Source organism: Bos javanicus, chromosome 14 (genome assembly GCF_032452875.1).
Source record: "Bos javanicus breed banteng chromosome 14, ARS-OSU_banteng_1.0, whole genome shotgun sequence".
Classification (NCBI taxonomy): domain Eukaryota; kingdom Metazoa; phylum Chordata; class Mammalia; order Artiodactyla; family Bovidae; genus Bos; species Bos javanicus.
The window spans coordinates 19665447-19681578 of NC_083881.1; the positions used below are offsets into that span (position 1 = coordinate 19665447).

Below are 16132 nucleotides of genomic sequence, written 5' to 3' on the forward strand. Positions count from 1 at the left end.
CCGTCCGAGTGCCCCTCCTGACAGGGCCACGTGTGACCGACAGATAAACAGAGCCATGATGCAAACACGTTGGCTACTCTTCATACAGTTACCAGGAATCTCTTCACCACGTTCTCTGTCACTCTAAACCAAGAAGGCTAGCAGCTGTAAGAAACCTGCCGACCCACATACTTCATAACAAAGGCCACTTCTAACTCAGGAGAAGTTAATTTACGTGTTTTACAAGAAAATGAAAGAAAAATGATGCTGAATAAGTAATCCAGGCTGGCTAATTTATTCAGAGAATAAAGCCATGCTGTGACCCTTAACGTCTTCCTTTATTATGGGTTTCTTAAAAGTAGATTCATATGTGCTTTTGTGCTTAGTCGCTAAGTCATGTACAACTCTTTGAGGCCCCATGGACTGTAGCCCACCAGGCTCCTCTGTTCATGGGATTTCCTAGGCAGGAATATTGGAGTGGGCTGCCATTTCCTTCTCTAAGGAGATGCATGTAATTGAAAAGAGTTTTTAAATAAATAAATAACTTACTTCTTCTGTATTAACAACCAGCTTGGCTAAGAAAAGACGGATATTTAATGACACTGATGGATTTCCCAGTTTGTCATGAAGAAATTTCATCCAAGGAGGAAGATTTCTTGGCACTGAACCCTGAAATAACACACTCAATATTACTTAGTGAGAAAGTGGCATTATGACACAACAGTGACAAAGCAGGACATGAGTGACAAGACATCACGAGTGTTAGAGATGGAATTCAGCCTAGTCTTCGATGTCAAATGTTCGTTCAACAGGACGTGGTGAGTGAGACCAGAAAGAGCAGAGAGACCTCCTCTCCGGGCAGCGCAGCCTCAAGTCTTTGCATGTGCTGGACCAGGGCCACCAGGGGGGCCATGCACTCGTGCTGGCTGAGCTCATCCACGTCCAGGTCCAGCACGTCGCCTGGGCCGTCAGGGTCCTGACGCTCCTGGGGAGAGAGAGTCGGGGTTGAGCACCCGACTGCCTGCTCCGCCATGCAGTGCACACAGTCTGACCTCACATCTTCCTCATGTTCTCAGGAAGTGTCCCCTCCCCCCGTCTGCCCAGCTCTCTCTGGGGCCACACCGAAGTCAGGGCATCACTGAAGAGCTGCTGCTCTCTACACACACATCTCTTCAGACATGTCCTGGTGGCCCCAGAACACTCCACGTCGAGAGCAACAGTCCCCACGATTCTCAGCTGCCACTTTATGTAGAAAGTAGAGCGACTGAAGGATAATCACAGGGTACGTGGTTTCCTATCGTGTTGTCAGTACTTTGAAAAGTACTGAGGACTTCTGTGAACTTAATCTGCCTGAAAATTTTAATCAGTAATAGAATTTTTAAAATTCCTGATCCTTTTTAAGAAAGAAAGAGCAGGGATAATCATTTTACACACGGGATGCTGAACTGAGGTGTCACACACACGGGGAGGAGTAACTGATGTGGGCGTGTCCCAGCACAGACCACTTCCAGGAAACCCCGAGAAGACATATTGGACAAGTGAAGGTCCCAGCCTGCCCCTGCTGCCAGACACTCCTTCCCTGGAGGCCCGCCCTCCAAGGGGGAGGCTCTGCTTGGGCCAGGAGCACTGATGGCAGACACACAGTTCTGACATCAACTCTGAGCCCGGGAGGAGCCGGGAATGTGACCATCCCCCCACTGCCTCCTCCCTGTGCTGGCAGCGTTAGACCCTGCGCCTGGACTAGAGGCTCGGGCCCCTCTATCCTGAGGCGCCCCTTCCTTCCCAACACCAACAACACTCTTTAATCACCCGTCTCCGGAAATGACCAGCACTGGACTGAGGGTCTTGGGACCCATACGAGTAGCTCTGGACTCCAGTTGAAAAATCGAACTGACTCATTTCCTCGCTCAGGCTGCTGTCTGCCAAATACGATAGTGAAGACATGTATTGGGGGCCACCTGAAGGAAAAAGAGGATGAGCTACCATCTCTCAAGTCAGTAAGACACGTGTGTCTCGAAGCTCAAGTGACTCCTGCATTTAGGATACTTTCATTAAATCCGTACTCCTCACCCACCATCCAGGTGATCTGGAATCCCTGAGCAGTTACTCTTTAGCAAAAACAAAGACATTAAGTCAAACTAGATCCAGTTTTTGGACGTGATGCTAACAGAACTTCTTGAATTTAAAATTTTGATGATGCACATTCTGCTCACAAACCCTAACATAAATGTGGCTAGAGGTATTACTGATAAATAACTAATCCAAAGTATGTAAGGTTACAAAACTGGTCCAAATTTTACCCTTGAATCAGAGGAGGGGAAAGCCATGAAGAAAAATTAAGCCAAAAATTGAAACCAGGACCACGTGGAAGGACAGAGGGTTGATCCTAAATAGAGAGGCTAGGGACGTCCCTGGGGGTGCAGTGGTTAAGAGTCTGCGTTCCAAGGCAGGGGACTTGCATTCAATTCTTAGTTACGAAACAGATTCCACGTGCCACGGAGCAACCAAGCCTGAGCGTCACAACCAAGGCTTGATGCAGGCATGTAGTAGTGAATATAGAGGCTAGGAGAGCTCTCTTCAGAGACTGGCATGACACAAAGGATCGCGGGCCACGCTGACCTCGAGGACCAAGACCCCCTTCAGGGACACTGCAGCAAACGTGGGGAGACGAGTCTAAGTAACACACAAACAGAATCCAAAAGCAAACAGCTCACCAATCTTGCTTAAGAAAGTGAACCAGATCTGAACTCCTCTGGCTACCCTGAGATGCTTCTGTGCTGCTTTAACTAACTGCATTTCTTTCAAAGTACAATTCTATTTACCACTTGAAAATAAAATTTCTAAATCCAATTCAAAGTTGAGGTATTTAAAATACTATCTATATACTAGAATCTTCCTCATCATTTTGAAAATGTCCTACCTGAATCTTCATTTGCCGCCTCCCTGGCTTCTCTCCTAATTTCAATGTACTTTTTCTTTCTTTCCATAGGAACCTATTAGGCAAAAACAGACAATTTAAAACTTTTTAGACTCAGGGTCACATATTTTCTAGTTTTACAGCAATCTGACAAAAATCACTGTTACTCATTTTAAGCAAAACTAACACCCACAGAGACAGACCCCAAGAGCCCGGGAGCTGGTGTTCCTTTGGCTCTGGGACTCAGCGGGTGGTGCTCCTCCAGCCTCAGGCCTTGTCAGGAGCTTCAGGCCCTCAACTGCACAGCTGCAACAGACCACAGAGCTTGAGCTGCTCCCAGACACTCACAGGTAACACACAGAGTATTTGAGTGCCCCAAAGACTAGTGTGATTATGTGATGTCTTAGTTCTTTGAACATAGGCCTAGAAAACAGTCCTGGCTTTATTCCAAAAGGGCACAGGGCACAAGGGCAGGAGCAACCACTTACCTGAACTTTGAGCCACCGAGCCACACTAGGGCGGAGGTCAGTGGCGCGGGACAGAATGCCAGCCTCCCCTCGCACTTGCTCTGCCCGTCCACCACCCTGGGCTGTGAAAGGCTGCAGCACTCCCAGCACCCGCTGAGCTCGGCTCTGGTCACAGTGTCCTCCCCATCACCCTACTCCTGTTCCCGGCGCCCAGGACTGGGTGAGCCTCCACCAGGGCCCAACATTGCACGGGGCAGACCTCAACTCACTGACCACAGGAGCTTACTCAGGAGACCACTAGGGGGATGTGTGCTAACAGCTCCTTTTACTGGCATTTTCTCTCCTTTACAAGTTAAGGGGAAACGTGAGTCAGGGCCAATCTTTTACAGCTGCCTGAGATTATACCTGAGGTTGAACTGTAAGAAACCGCCTGTGTTTACAGTTCACAGCGGACTTGAGTAGAGGGCATTTAGTGTTTAGCACCATGTACCTTTTTCCCTTCAAGCCTTGGTAAGTGTTTTTACTTTGGAAACACCATGACCAGCCTCACTTACCTCCACTTCTATGGGAAACGTGTAGCAGCGCTTCAGGTCTATCAGATTTTCAAAAATGAGCAAGTTCTGTAAATGCAAAGAGTCCTGTGACGATGCCCCAGCAGCAGAGAGACCTGGTGCTCATGTCACTGCAGCACCTGCCGTCCGCATCCGCACCCAGCTCCGGGAGACCCCCCCACCCCTCCCCACCCTGCCCTGTGGGACCCAGCAGCAACCCCAACCCCACCCCGCGGGACCCAGGCAGCACAGCCAGCGGTCTGGAGGGGCCTACCTTCTCTGGTTTCTCACTGAACAGGAAGCCCTGGTAAAACCTGAGCTCCGTGAAGACGCAGCGGACGAGGGCAATGGCACAGGTGTAGGCAGCACAGTGGTACAGCCGCCGGCGCTCCAGCAGCTGGGCCTCCCCAGCCATGTTCTCCGAGAAGGCATCGTGGCACAGCCTGTGGGCGACCGGGTGGCGGTCAGTCCCTCCAGGGGCGACCGGCTCCAGTCCACAGCACGGGACCTGCCCTGCACACCCGCGCCCACACCTAGGCTGTACTGCACAGGAAGCTGGGGTGGGGGGCCCAGCCTGAGGAGCAGGGGGTGCTCCCAGATGCCGGGTCTGAAATGACAGTCCAAGGTCTGTGCGAGGGCATGGAAGGTGGGTGGCAGCGGTGACAGAGGTGCCCAGCACACCCAGGAGCCTGGTCTTGGCCCTGCCCACAGCAGCCAGCCCCTGTGAGCACACTGCCATCAGAACACAGCTGCCCCTCCGTCTACGCTGCTCCCAGCTGCTCTGCACAGCCTGCAGTTGGAAGGGATCACCGGCCAGCCCTTGACGGGAGAAGTGTACCAGCCCCAGCCAGGGGACCACATCCCCTACCCTGCCAGGCCCCCTCCAGTTACAGGAAACCCCCAGCCATGGGACCCCCTAGCTATGGGACGGGGTCCCTCTGCAGAGTTGCAGGCCGAGGAGCAATCGATCAGGTTCCGGTAATACATGGATGGTAGCTGTGACCACAGGGCAGCGAGACTTGTCACCAGGAGGCCTATGCAGCTCCACCTGGCAAGCCCACCTGCCACTAGCTCCAGGAGACTAGCAACACAAACCCACCAGCCCTGGGGGCTGTGCTCAGAGGTTGGATTCAGAAGGAAAAACATGGCCCTCAAGACCTTCATCGATGCCAATGCCTGGGGGTGACATCACCCCCAAGGCGCACACATAAGGAGGCTTCACAGGGGTGGAGGGGACTCTGCAGAGCGAGACCCTACACATCTGTGTTCAGCACTAAGACAGGAGCTGCACAGAAACCTGGCTTCAGAGATGGCACGTCTGACTATTCTGTGCCTTACAGAACCACTGCTTAGAAATGCTAAACACTCCTTCAGTTTCAAATGAGAGAGAAATAAAATACACTCAATCCTGCCTTCCTGTAAATCATACACTGAAAACATATTGAGCTGTTGAGGGAGAAAAAATGGTAGAAAAACAGTAAGGGAAAAAGCTGTACTCTTTATGGATGATGTGTATTGGATAAAACATGCTGCTCAATGACATGTTGAATTAACTCCATCCAAGTACTCTGTAGGGGCTTCCCTGGTGGCTCAGTAGGAAAGAATCTGCCTGCCATGCCATGCAGGAGACCTAAGTTTGATCCCTGGGTTGGGAAGATCCCCTGGAGAAAGAAACAGCACTCCACTCCAGTGTTCCTGCCTGGAGAATCCCACGGACAGAGGCACCACCACCACCACATAGTCTGTACACAGGAAAACTACTAAGATTCAGTGTTTAGGCATGTATTCATATTATATACATAAGTAAAAATACATGCACCAAAAAAATTAACTACAATCTAAAGTTAAGGAAAACCTTACTTAATCAATGTCTTTGTAAGTTCATTTCCTTCTGTGACGCTCGAGCCGTGGAACACCTGGTTAATTTTAGATTCCTTGGAGTGGACATCATCTTTTGGAAGACGAGAGTACATCACCTCTAGCATCTTGTAATATCCCATCTTCTTGGTGATTTGAGTGTCAAAGGCAGATTCATTCAGCTAAAAACATATAAAAAATGATTATCTTTGGTCCTATCAAACATGGAAAATATTTTATTGAATAAATCAACTTTAATACTCAATGTTTCCTGGTGGCCCAGACAGTAAAGAATCTGCCTGTGATGCAGGAGACCCAGGTTCAATCCCTGGGTCGGGAATCTTCCCTGCAGAAGGCAATGGCAACCCACTCTAGTATTCTTGCCTGGAGAATTCCATAGACAGAGGAGACTGGCGGGCTACACAGTCTGTGGGGTCACAAAGAGTCGGACAGGACTGAGTGAATTGCTGTCTGTCAATACTCAATGCCCTTTAAATTGAAAATAATTTTAACAAAGATGTTAAACCACTTCAGTAAGAAACAGCCCAGGGGCTAAAACATGAACGTAAGTACTGATGTGTGGCAGCAAATACTTCAGCTCAGTGAAACTCATTTTGGACTTCTGGCCTCCAAAACAACAGACTTCTGTGGGGCCACCGAGCTTACAGTAATTTATTACAGGGGGTTAAGGAAACTAATATATATTTGGGTACCAAGAGTGGGGGGGCTACTTCAAAATGAAAAAAATACATAAGTGGCTTTGGAATTGAACAGGGAAGAGAGGAGGAAAAAAATTTCACCATACATGACAGAAAATGTCTATATTGCCTTGTAGAGACTGTTGTTAGAAATGTCAACATTGAAGGCACTGATGGTGAGCGCTCAGAAGGAAGTGGAGGGCAAGACAGTGGCAGCAAAAGCAATGAATGCTGTCTCGGAATGGCATCGTCACAAACCTATTTTTGGTAGAAATACGGACGTTAAAAGTAATTGGTGGTGAGGTCTCAGAATGAAGTAGGTAACAGTTTTTAGAAACTGGAGGAAAGAGGATCCATGCCCTATGGTGGGAGAAAGCTTAGCTGAAGAATGTTCAGAGGTTGTGCAGGAAGCAGAGAATGTAGGCTGTGCCCTTGAATATGGAGCTGAAAGGATTTCTAAGTAAATTTGTTGGAGATAAGCCTGGCTTCTTCTTTGCTGCTCATAATAAAATGTGGGTATGAGAAATTAGACAGAACTATTAAACAAAAAGAACCAGAACTTGATAATGTGGGAAATTCTCAGCCCATCCAGCTTGTAGAAGACGCTGCCACGAGGAGATCCATGGTGAGGGAAGTCGATTGGAGAAGACCACAGGGGCAGCCAGGGAAAGAAGCCTGTGCTCACTGCTGCCTCAGCCTGCACTCCCCCCAACCCCCGTAAGACCCAGGACCAGGGAGGGGCCGTGGCAGGAATCTCCAAGATGGGCGGGAGACAGACAGAAAGTTTCTGAGAAGCTCAGACCAGTTTGAACTAAAAGGGAAGGAGACAAGATGAAATTTAAAAAAAGGATGCTATATTCCCCAAATGCTACAGGCAAGAAACAGACAAAACTGCTCAGCTGAAAACAAATGCTAACCTTCAAGGAAAAAGGAGATGACTCCAAGGATGGAGTCTTTGGCCCAGAGCATAAACATCAGGCCACAGAGCACTATTCTCAGGTCTTGAAGCCTAATGGATCTGCCCGGCTGAATTTTCAAACTGCTTTGGAGAACAAACTCCTTCCTTCCATTGTCTCCTGTTTGGAATAGGAATGTCTATAATGATCATCCTATGCCTGTCCCACCACTGTATTTTGGAAGCAAATAACGTGTTTTCTAGCTTCACAGGTCCACAAATGGAGAGGATGTGGGCTCAGAATGCACCATTCTGAGAAGCCCACCCATACCGATTTAGATGATGAGGTCTGGGACTTGGTGCTAACGATTTTTAGGTGAGCTTTTGGACACAGAAGTTGATGTTGTAATGGGTTTAGACCTGGAATGAGGTAACTGTATTTTGCAAGTAGAAACACTTGGCACAGGTGGGCTGTGAGGCTGAATTAAAGACCTGAAAGGACACCCACACTCCAATCCTGGAACCTGGGTCTGTCACCTTGCATGAGAGAAGGGACGAGACAGATGAAATGAAACAAAGAATTCTGAGATTATCCAAGAGGGTCCTAAACGCACTCCTGTTTACAGGAGAGAGGCAGAGAGAGACAGTACACAGAACTGAGGAGGCCAGAAGCAACTCAAGTGTTCACTGACAGTGGAATGGATAAAGAGGTGGTACATACATCAACATGAGAGAATATTACTTAGCCATAAAAAAGAATGAAATAATGCCATTTGCAGCAACATGGACGGACCTACAGATTATCATACTAAGGGAAGTAAGTCACACAAAGACAAATATCATATGGTATCATTTATAAGTGGAATCTAAACTATGAGACAGTCAACTTAGAAAACAGAAATAGATTCAAAGACAGAGAACAGACTTCTGGTTACTAAAGGGTGAGGAGGGGAAGCAGATAAATTAGGAGTCTAGAATTAACATACACGTAACTATACATAAAACAGACAAAGACCCATTGTATAGCACAGGAACTATACTCAGTGTCTTGTAATAACCTCTAATGGGAAAGAATCAAGTAAAGAATAGACACACATATATGTATTGCTGCTGCTACTGCTGCTGCTAAGTCACTTCAGTCGTGTCTGACTCTGTGCAACCCCATAGACGGCAGCCCACCAGGCTTCCCCATCCCTGGGATTCTCCAGGCAAGAACACTGGAGTGGGCTGCCATTTCCTTCTCCAATGCATGAAAGTGAAAAGAGAAAGTGAAGTCGCTAGCGACCCCATGGACTGCAGCCTACCAGGCTCCTCCATCCATGGGATTTTCTAGGCAAAAGTACTGGAGTGGGGTGCCATTGCCTTCTCCGATATATGTATTAGGTTGGTGCAAAAGTAATTGGGGTTTTGTACTGTTGAACTCTGCTGTTTGATATTGGAATACATTCTTAATTTGGTTATGTTATATATCATTACATCATTTTAATGCACATTTCTCACTAAGATTTTTGCTAATGACTTATAGCTGTGTAATGATATGGTCTGTAATGTAATGTAATGATATGTGTAATGATAGACTATGGAAATGAAGCTAGACAAAAAGCAAATTTGAGCGATTTTTCTTATTCAAGTTCAAAATGAGTCATAAAGCAGAGGAGACAACTTACAACATCAACAACGCATTTGGCCCAGAAACTGCTAATGAATGTACAGTGCGGTGGTGGTTCAAGAAGTTTTGCAAAGGAGATGAGAGCCTTGCAGATAAGGAGTGAAGTACCCAGACTTCGGATGTTGACAACGACCAATTGAGAGCCATCACTGAAGCTGATCCTCTTAAAACTAGAAGAGAAGTTGTCGAAGAACTCATTGTCAACCACTCTATGGTTGTTCAGTATGTGAAGCAAACTGGAAAGGTGAAAAAGCTTGGTTGTTTTGAAGAGTCATCTTCTCTTATTCTATGCGACAACAGTGAATGACTGTAATGGTTCCTACTTTGATTAATAAAGATGTGTTTGAGCCTAGTTATAATGTTTTAAAATTCACAGCCCAAAACTACAATTACGTTTGCACCAACTTAATATAACACACACTTTGCTGTATACCTGAAATGAACACAACATTGTAAATCAACTATATATCAATTTAAAAAAAGAAAAATAGTGGATTTTTTTAAAAAAGAAGAGGAGGAAGAGGAGAAGGGGGGGGTCAAGTGACCAAGACTCGGAGGGAGGAGCACCGGGGCCATGAGCCGAGGGAGGAGCACCCGGGCCATGAGTGAGGGATGCTGGGCCCAGGGGCTGGTGGAGAGAAATGTGTTCTCCTTGGAGCCTCCAGAGCAAGTACAGCCCCAGGAAGCAGATTTCTGACTTCTGATCTCAGAACCATGAGACAGAAAGCCCTGTGGGTCTAAGCCACACTCCCAGTCATTTGTTACAGACGTCTCCGGAGACTAACGCAGACGCCATGTGCCCAAAGGCTGAGATCAGAGCACGGAGGGGACGCTTCTTGAGTTGCTGACACCCTGGCTGAATACACGGCAGTTTCTAGTGACCCTGACCAAGGAGGGCTGTCGTCTCTTACTAACATCCAACTTAGTAACAGACTTTGATACCTTTGTAAACCTGGACTTCAACACATCGATAGCCTCCACCACAGTTCTGCTGAAGAAGTCCCTCAGGGCCCCCAGACCACAGTGCCGCAGCAGAGTGAGAAGGGCCCGGCCCACTACCGCCTGGCGGGTGGCGCTGGGAAGCAGGTCGTCCCTGCTGAACTTCCGGTACACGCTTTCCAGAAGGCCCAACTGCGTGGCACATGAACTCCTAAGAACAAAGGAAAATTACATGCACATGCCAGCTTTAAACGAATACTCCACGAGGGCCCACTATGCTACAAGTAAATGCTAATGATTATGAATTAGAAAACCAATGATTATGTATATAAAACCATGAAATACAAGAAGAATATGCACATAAGCCATGTGATCTTACTCATCCCCAGAAACCTTCGTGCCTTTTTAGGCCTAGGAAAAAGGATATTTTCATTTATTTTCAAGTTTGGTCCGGTTCAGAGGACACCTGCAAGGCTTCGAAGAGCCCCAGGCTGAACTCCAGCATGTGTCCCGGACCCTGAAACTCATGAACCAAGGACCCACCATTGTACTTTCCAGGTAGAGACTCAGCCATCAGGGAAACATGGTCTATGAATGATTGCCTACACAATTCAGTCTATGAATCTTGAAGTTAAAGGATAGACTGTTTCCCTGCCTATAAAAATAAGAGGTTACAAAAAAAAAATAAGAGGTTATGACTGAATGGCCATTAAAATCTTTCCCAGTTCTAAAATCTTGATGTTCACAAGTTAGATATGAGAAAAAATACTGAATTTGAGGGTAATTCAGTCACAAAAAATTGAGGTTTCAGGACACGATTGGACCTACAAGAGCTCTGCAATGTGAGTCCAGACTCTGTCCCAGACCTAAATTCTCCAGGACCATCCTGCTAAAGGAAGAAGGAGGAAAGGGAAAAGAGCAAGAATGGCCACCACACAGTTTACTGAAAAGTCAGTGCAGATGAGCATTCACTATGAACACGTGTTCCACGTCACTCATAACAGAAGAAACACATTAGAGTGACACTGAGACATTCTTTCTCACCTGTTATCACCGGAAAAAATCCACGTTTGTCAGTATACTCCATTGACAAGACTGTGATGAAATACACACTTACATACATTGCCGAAAGGAATACAAATAACACATCCCCCAGAGGGGATGTGATGATATCTAGCACAATTAAAGATGCGTTTACCTTTGCTCTCACACTTAGGGATCCACTGCAAAGCTGCACTGGCAACACACAACAGGCCAGGCCCAGGGCGAGTCACTGGGCTATGGCTCCTCTGGTCGCTGAGCCATTACTCTAGTCACTGAGCCACTACTCTAGTCACTGAGCCACTACTCTAGTCACTGAGCCATTACTCTAGTCACTGAACTATTACTCTAGTCACTGAGCTATTACTCTAGTCACTGAGATATTTAGTCACTGTGCCATTACTCTAGTCACTGAGCTACTACTCTAGTCACTGAGCTATTACTCTAGTCACTGAGCTATTGCTCCTCTGGTCGTTGCACTATTACTCCTCTGGTCACTGGGCTATTACTCCTCTGGTCACTGAGCTATTACTCCAGTCACTGTGCTATTACTCTAGTCACTGAGCTATTACTCTAGTCACTGAGCTATTTATAGTCACTGTGCCATTACTCTAGTCACTGAGCCATTACTCTAGTCACTGAGCTACTCCTCTAGTCACTGAGCTATTACTCTAGTCACTGAGCTATTACTCTAGTCACTGAGCTATTGCTCTAGTCACTGAGCTATTGCTCCTCTGGTCGTTGCACTGTTACTCCTCTGGTCACTGTGCTATTACTCTAGTCACTGAGCTATTACTCTAGTCACTGAGCTATTTATAGTCACTGTGCCATTACTCTAGTCACTGAGCTACTACTCTAGTCACTGAGCTATTGCTCCTCTGGCTGTTGCACTATTACTCCTCTGGTCACTGGGCTATTACTCCTCTGGTCACTGAGCCATTACTCCAGTCACTGTGCCATTACTCTAGTCACTGAGCTATTACTCCAGTCACTGTGCTATTACTCTAGTCACTGAGCTATTGCTCTAGTCACTGAGCTACTACTCTAGTCACTGGGCTATTACTCCTCTGGTCACTGGGCTATTACTCCTCTGGTCACTGTGCTATTACTCCTCTAGTCACTGAGCTATTACTCCAGTCGCTGGCTATTCCTCTACTCACTGAGCTATTTAGTCACTGTGCCATTACTCTAGTCACTGAGCTACTACTTTCAACAGCAAAAGGCTGACACAGAGCCCAGCAGCAGGGACTGTGTCCACACACTGCAACACTTCCACACAGTGAATAATTACACAATTGCTTTTTTTAAAAAAAGGAAAGCAGAGATCTCTATAGCTGATTTGGAGTGTCTGTAGAATATAATAAGTAGAAAAAAAGATAAAGGAGCGTAAGATGACAGAAGAGGGACCAAGATGGAAGGAGGTTCCGGAACACAGCACATTACTTACTTTCAGTGTTCAATGCATGTATGTATTTCACACGTTCAAAAACAAAATTAAATAAAAAGAAAATAACTTCTAAGATCTGAAAATTAATTAAAGTGTACCTAATGAAGTGGTGTAATAACCACACACTGAAAAACACTCAAGTGAACATAAAGTGTGACTATATCCTCAGAGAATACACTCTAAGTAAATTATAAATAAAATTTTAAATGTTAACTTCATCCAGCTATGATTATTCTTAGTTATTTTTGAAGATACTTTCTGTGTATTATAGGATAAAACAATTAGTAACATGGAATGTTATTTAAATCAATACTCAACAGAAAAAATAAAGATCTACAATGTAAAGGAAAAAATAATAAAAGAAGTTAATAAAGAACTCATAATGTTAAGATTGAAAGAGAAAGATCAGAGTGTTTTTCTTTTCCTTAACAAACTCTTCCTTAGTTGTGTGAACTGAAAGTAACACTGCAACCCAGCAGCACCAAGTTCACCTCGGACCCAGACTGTGGTCTCTAAACACCATTTCACGGACCCTCTGGAGAAATGGTGTGATTCAGGAGCCTGAGACAATCTGCAGAGCCAGAGAGCATCTGAAAGACAATCAGAGACCAGTGGAGAGCTGCCCAAGCACTGAGGAACTAGCTACCAGGGACCCACTGGCCACAGATGGGACAGCAGGAACATCAGAAAGAAAAGTGATGGCAATGGACTGACATTTACCTCTGTTTTGTCTTAAAAAGCTCTAAAAATGAAAAAAATTACATAGAGACAATTGTAGCATTGGAGTAAGTTTTAAAACTGGGGTGTGAAAAATCCTCCAATTTTATCCCTCTTTTTCAAAATTATTTTGGCTGTTAAGGGGTATTTTGCACTTCCATAAAATATTAGAAACCCCTAGACAATTCCTATATACAAAAAAATAAGACTTGTTGGAATTCTGATATGGACTGCACGAAAGCTACCAATGCAGATAGAAATAACCATGCTAACAATATTGTATCTTGTAATTCATGCACATGGAATATCACTCCACTTATTTAGATCTTTCATTTTTTAATTTCCTTAACCAATAGATTGTACTTTTTGGTGTACTAGTCTTGAACTTCTTTTGTTAGATTTATTCCCATCTGTTTTATTCTTTTCTATGCTATTATCAATGGAATTACATTTGTAATTATAGTGTCAAATGTTCTCTCTTCATATATAGAAATATCGTTGGTTTGTGAATACTGATCCTGTACGTAATAAATTTTCTATAATTGTCTCTTTGTTCTAATAGTTTCTTGCGATCTTCAGGATTTTCTACCTTGGGCCATCTGTGAGTAAATACAGTTCTATTTCTTTCTTTCCACCTTGAGTGTCTTTTATTTCTTTTGCCTGCCTGATTACAATGGCTGGAACCTCCAGTACTATACTGAGTAGAAAAGAATATACATCCTTAACTTGTTCTCAAACTCAGGAAGAAAACACTCAGCCTTTCACTATATTTTGTTGGCTGTTGGTTTTTCTTAGATGACCTTTTGCCACTCTTATCATAAATGAGTAAATGAGTGTTGGATTTTGTCAAAAATTTAACTGCATCTACTGTTATAAGGCACTCACTGTTTTCTGCACAGTGATAATAATCTCCCACAGAAATAAAACATTTATGGTTCCTGGGATCACAAACTAGGAGTGACTTACTTTCTGGCAATCTTCCTGAAAGTAGACTGAAATAATTCTTCCAGAACATGCTGCTGTTCCCGACACAGAACTTCTGTCATCAACTCCATCAACATAGGACTCTGGGATAACTCCAATGCATCCAGAAACTAGGAAAGAAACACACACCAATGGTGGTGATAATCGTTGGACTGGTTTTCGACAGTTCAAATAAAAAAGAGAAAATTGTAACAGTTTCACAAAGATTAACAAATGCCAATATAGGTCATTTTGGGGGCTACAGTTAATGCCTGGCCCATAATGTTCACAAAATACTTGAGCTTTGATTCCCTCAGAGTTTCACAGATAGTTTTCCTCTGACCACGTTTTGGGTCCTCTCTTCCCCTCCACGAGGCCGCTCCTGGGCTCCAGCCCCCAGGGTGCGAGTGTCACCTACACCAGCCTCGCCACACCACACACACTCCAGGCTGTGGGTGCAGCGTTCTCACCTCACGTCCCACCTTCCACCTCCATGTCCCTCTGCTCTCTCTACACTTCAGGAGACAGCTGCAATCTCATCTGCCGTTTGGTGAAGGCTTTTTAATTCTGCCCTCGTGTAATTAATTTCCAAGAGCCCTCACTTGTTCTTTCTCAACATGACACCATCTCTAGTCTCTGAAGTTACTCTGAACAGTCTCTTTGATGTTATCTTGACTTGTTGACTCTGTTCCCTCTCAGTTCCTGTTGTTTTACATCTTTTTTAGGCCAGAAGCTTTCTTCAAACGTTCCATGATTATTTGCACTTGCACTTACAGTAAGAGAAAGGTACTACAGATCTACTCAGAACCTTTGTGGACTCAACAACAAGTTGCTGGCAGGTTGTGAGGGAGCAGGAAATTCAGATGGTACTGGTGCAGTGGTGCTGCTGCCCACTGATGACTTCCAATTTGCAGAAAGAATACACCATCCAACAGAGAAGTGAGGCGGCAACCACTATGACCAGCCAGCAGACGTGAGGTCGCTCACAAGGCCTACTGGGGGAGGGTGCTGTTGCCAGAAAGGTGAGCCTGAATATCATGGCCATGCCTGCAGCCTGAATTCTAGTTTAGAGAAAATGCAGAGGAAGAGGGAAACAAAAGAGCACCTCAAGGAACCAATCAGACAAAGGGGGTCAGCCTCAAAGAACAGGCTCTGCTTTCTTCCAAAACCCAACATCACAGAGAAACAAAAGGGATGAAGGGGAAGCAGTTACAGATGTAAAGACACCAGAGAGACATGACAATTTAAAGCAACTGTTAATTAGATCCTGATTTGAAACATCCAGCCAAACACAAGGACATCAGAAGTGTGACCACAGACGACAGAACACAGGGTCTGAGAGCAGTGTGAACTTTCCTGCGTCTGGAATCAGCGTGGCACCTCCCGCTCAGGACACACTGCTGAAGCATCCGGGGGTGAATCTCCAGGACGTGTGCAGCTAACTCGCAAAGGTTTCAGCCAAACACACACACACCGCATGCACACACACAAAGCAAGTTTGACAAAAAGTTAACAGCTGAATATGGGAGATGGTTATATAGATGCTTCTCAAACAACCACTACTCAAACTTCAGAAGCTGTACCATATACGTAATATTCTGTTTCTAAGCTTTTTGGGGTATTATTCTTCAAAAGTTACACATCATGCATAAAATACTGCACAAATTTATATGCATAAAATACCTCACAATTTTAAATTGGAAAAGAAAGAGAAGTCATTTAGTCGTGTCCGACTCTTTGTGACCCCACGGACTGTAGCCTACCAGGCTCCTCCGTCCATGGGATTTTCAAGGCAAGATTACTGGAGTGGGTCGCCATTTCCTTCTCCAGGGGATCTTCCCAACCCAGGGATCAAACCCAGATCTCTCGCATTATAGGCAGATGCTTTTACTGTATGAGCCACCAGGGAAGTCTGAGGAACGATTAGTTACAAAGGATTTAAATAATGCTTCTGCCTCCACAGACACCCAGCTTTCAAAATGAATTCAACAG

The 16132-nt window shown here is 45.3% G+C and overlaps 1 protein-coding gene across 2 annotated transcripts in view; it reads right to left on the reverse strand.

Annotated features, from left to right (window-relative positions):
- Positions 1-16132, reverse strand: part of PRKDC (protein kinase, DNA-activated, catalytic subunit) — a 132323-nt gene that overhangs the window by 61260 nt on the left and 54931 nt on the right. For both annotated transcript variants that reach the window (XM_061438711.1, XM_061438710.1), the window contains exons 40-48: positions 14144-14271; positions 9976-10183; positions 5775-5953; positions 4189-4357; positions 3918-3983; positions 2900-2972; positions 1789-1937; positions 827-964; positions 529-648 (exon numbers count right to left, since the gene is read on the reverse strand). In XM_061438711.1, the coding sequence (XP_061294695.1) occupies positions 529-648; positions 827-964; positions 1789-1937; positions 2900-2972; positions 3918-3983; positions 4189-4357; positions 5775-5953; positions 9976-10183; positions 14144-14271 (1230 nt within the window). The remainder of the gene's footprint in view (positions 1-528; positions 649-826; positions 965-1788; positions 1938-2899; positions 2973-3917; positions 3984-4188; positions 4358-5774; positions 5954-9975; positions 10184-14143; positions 14272-16132) is intronic.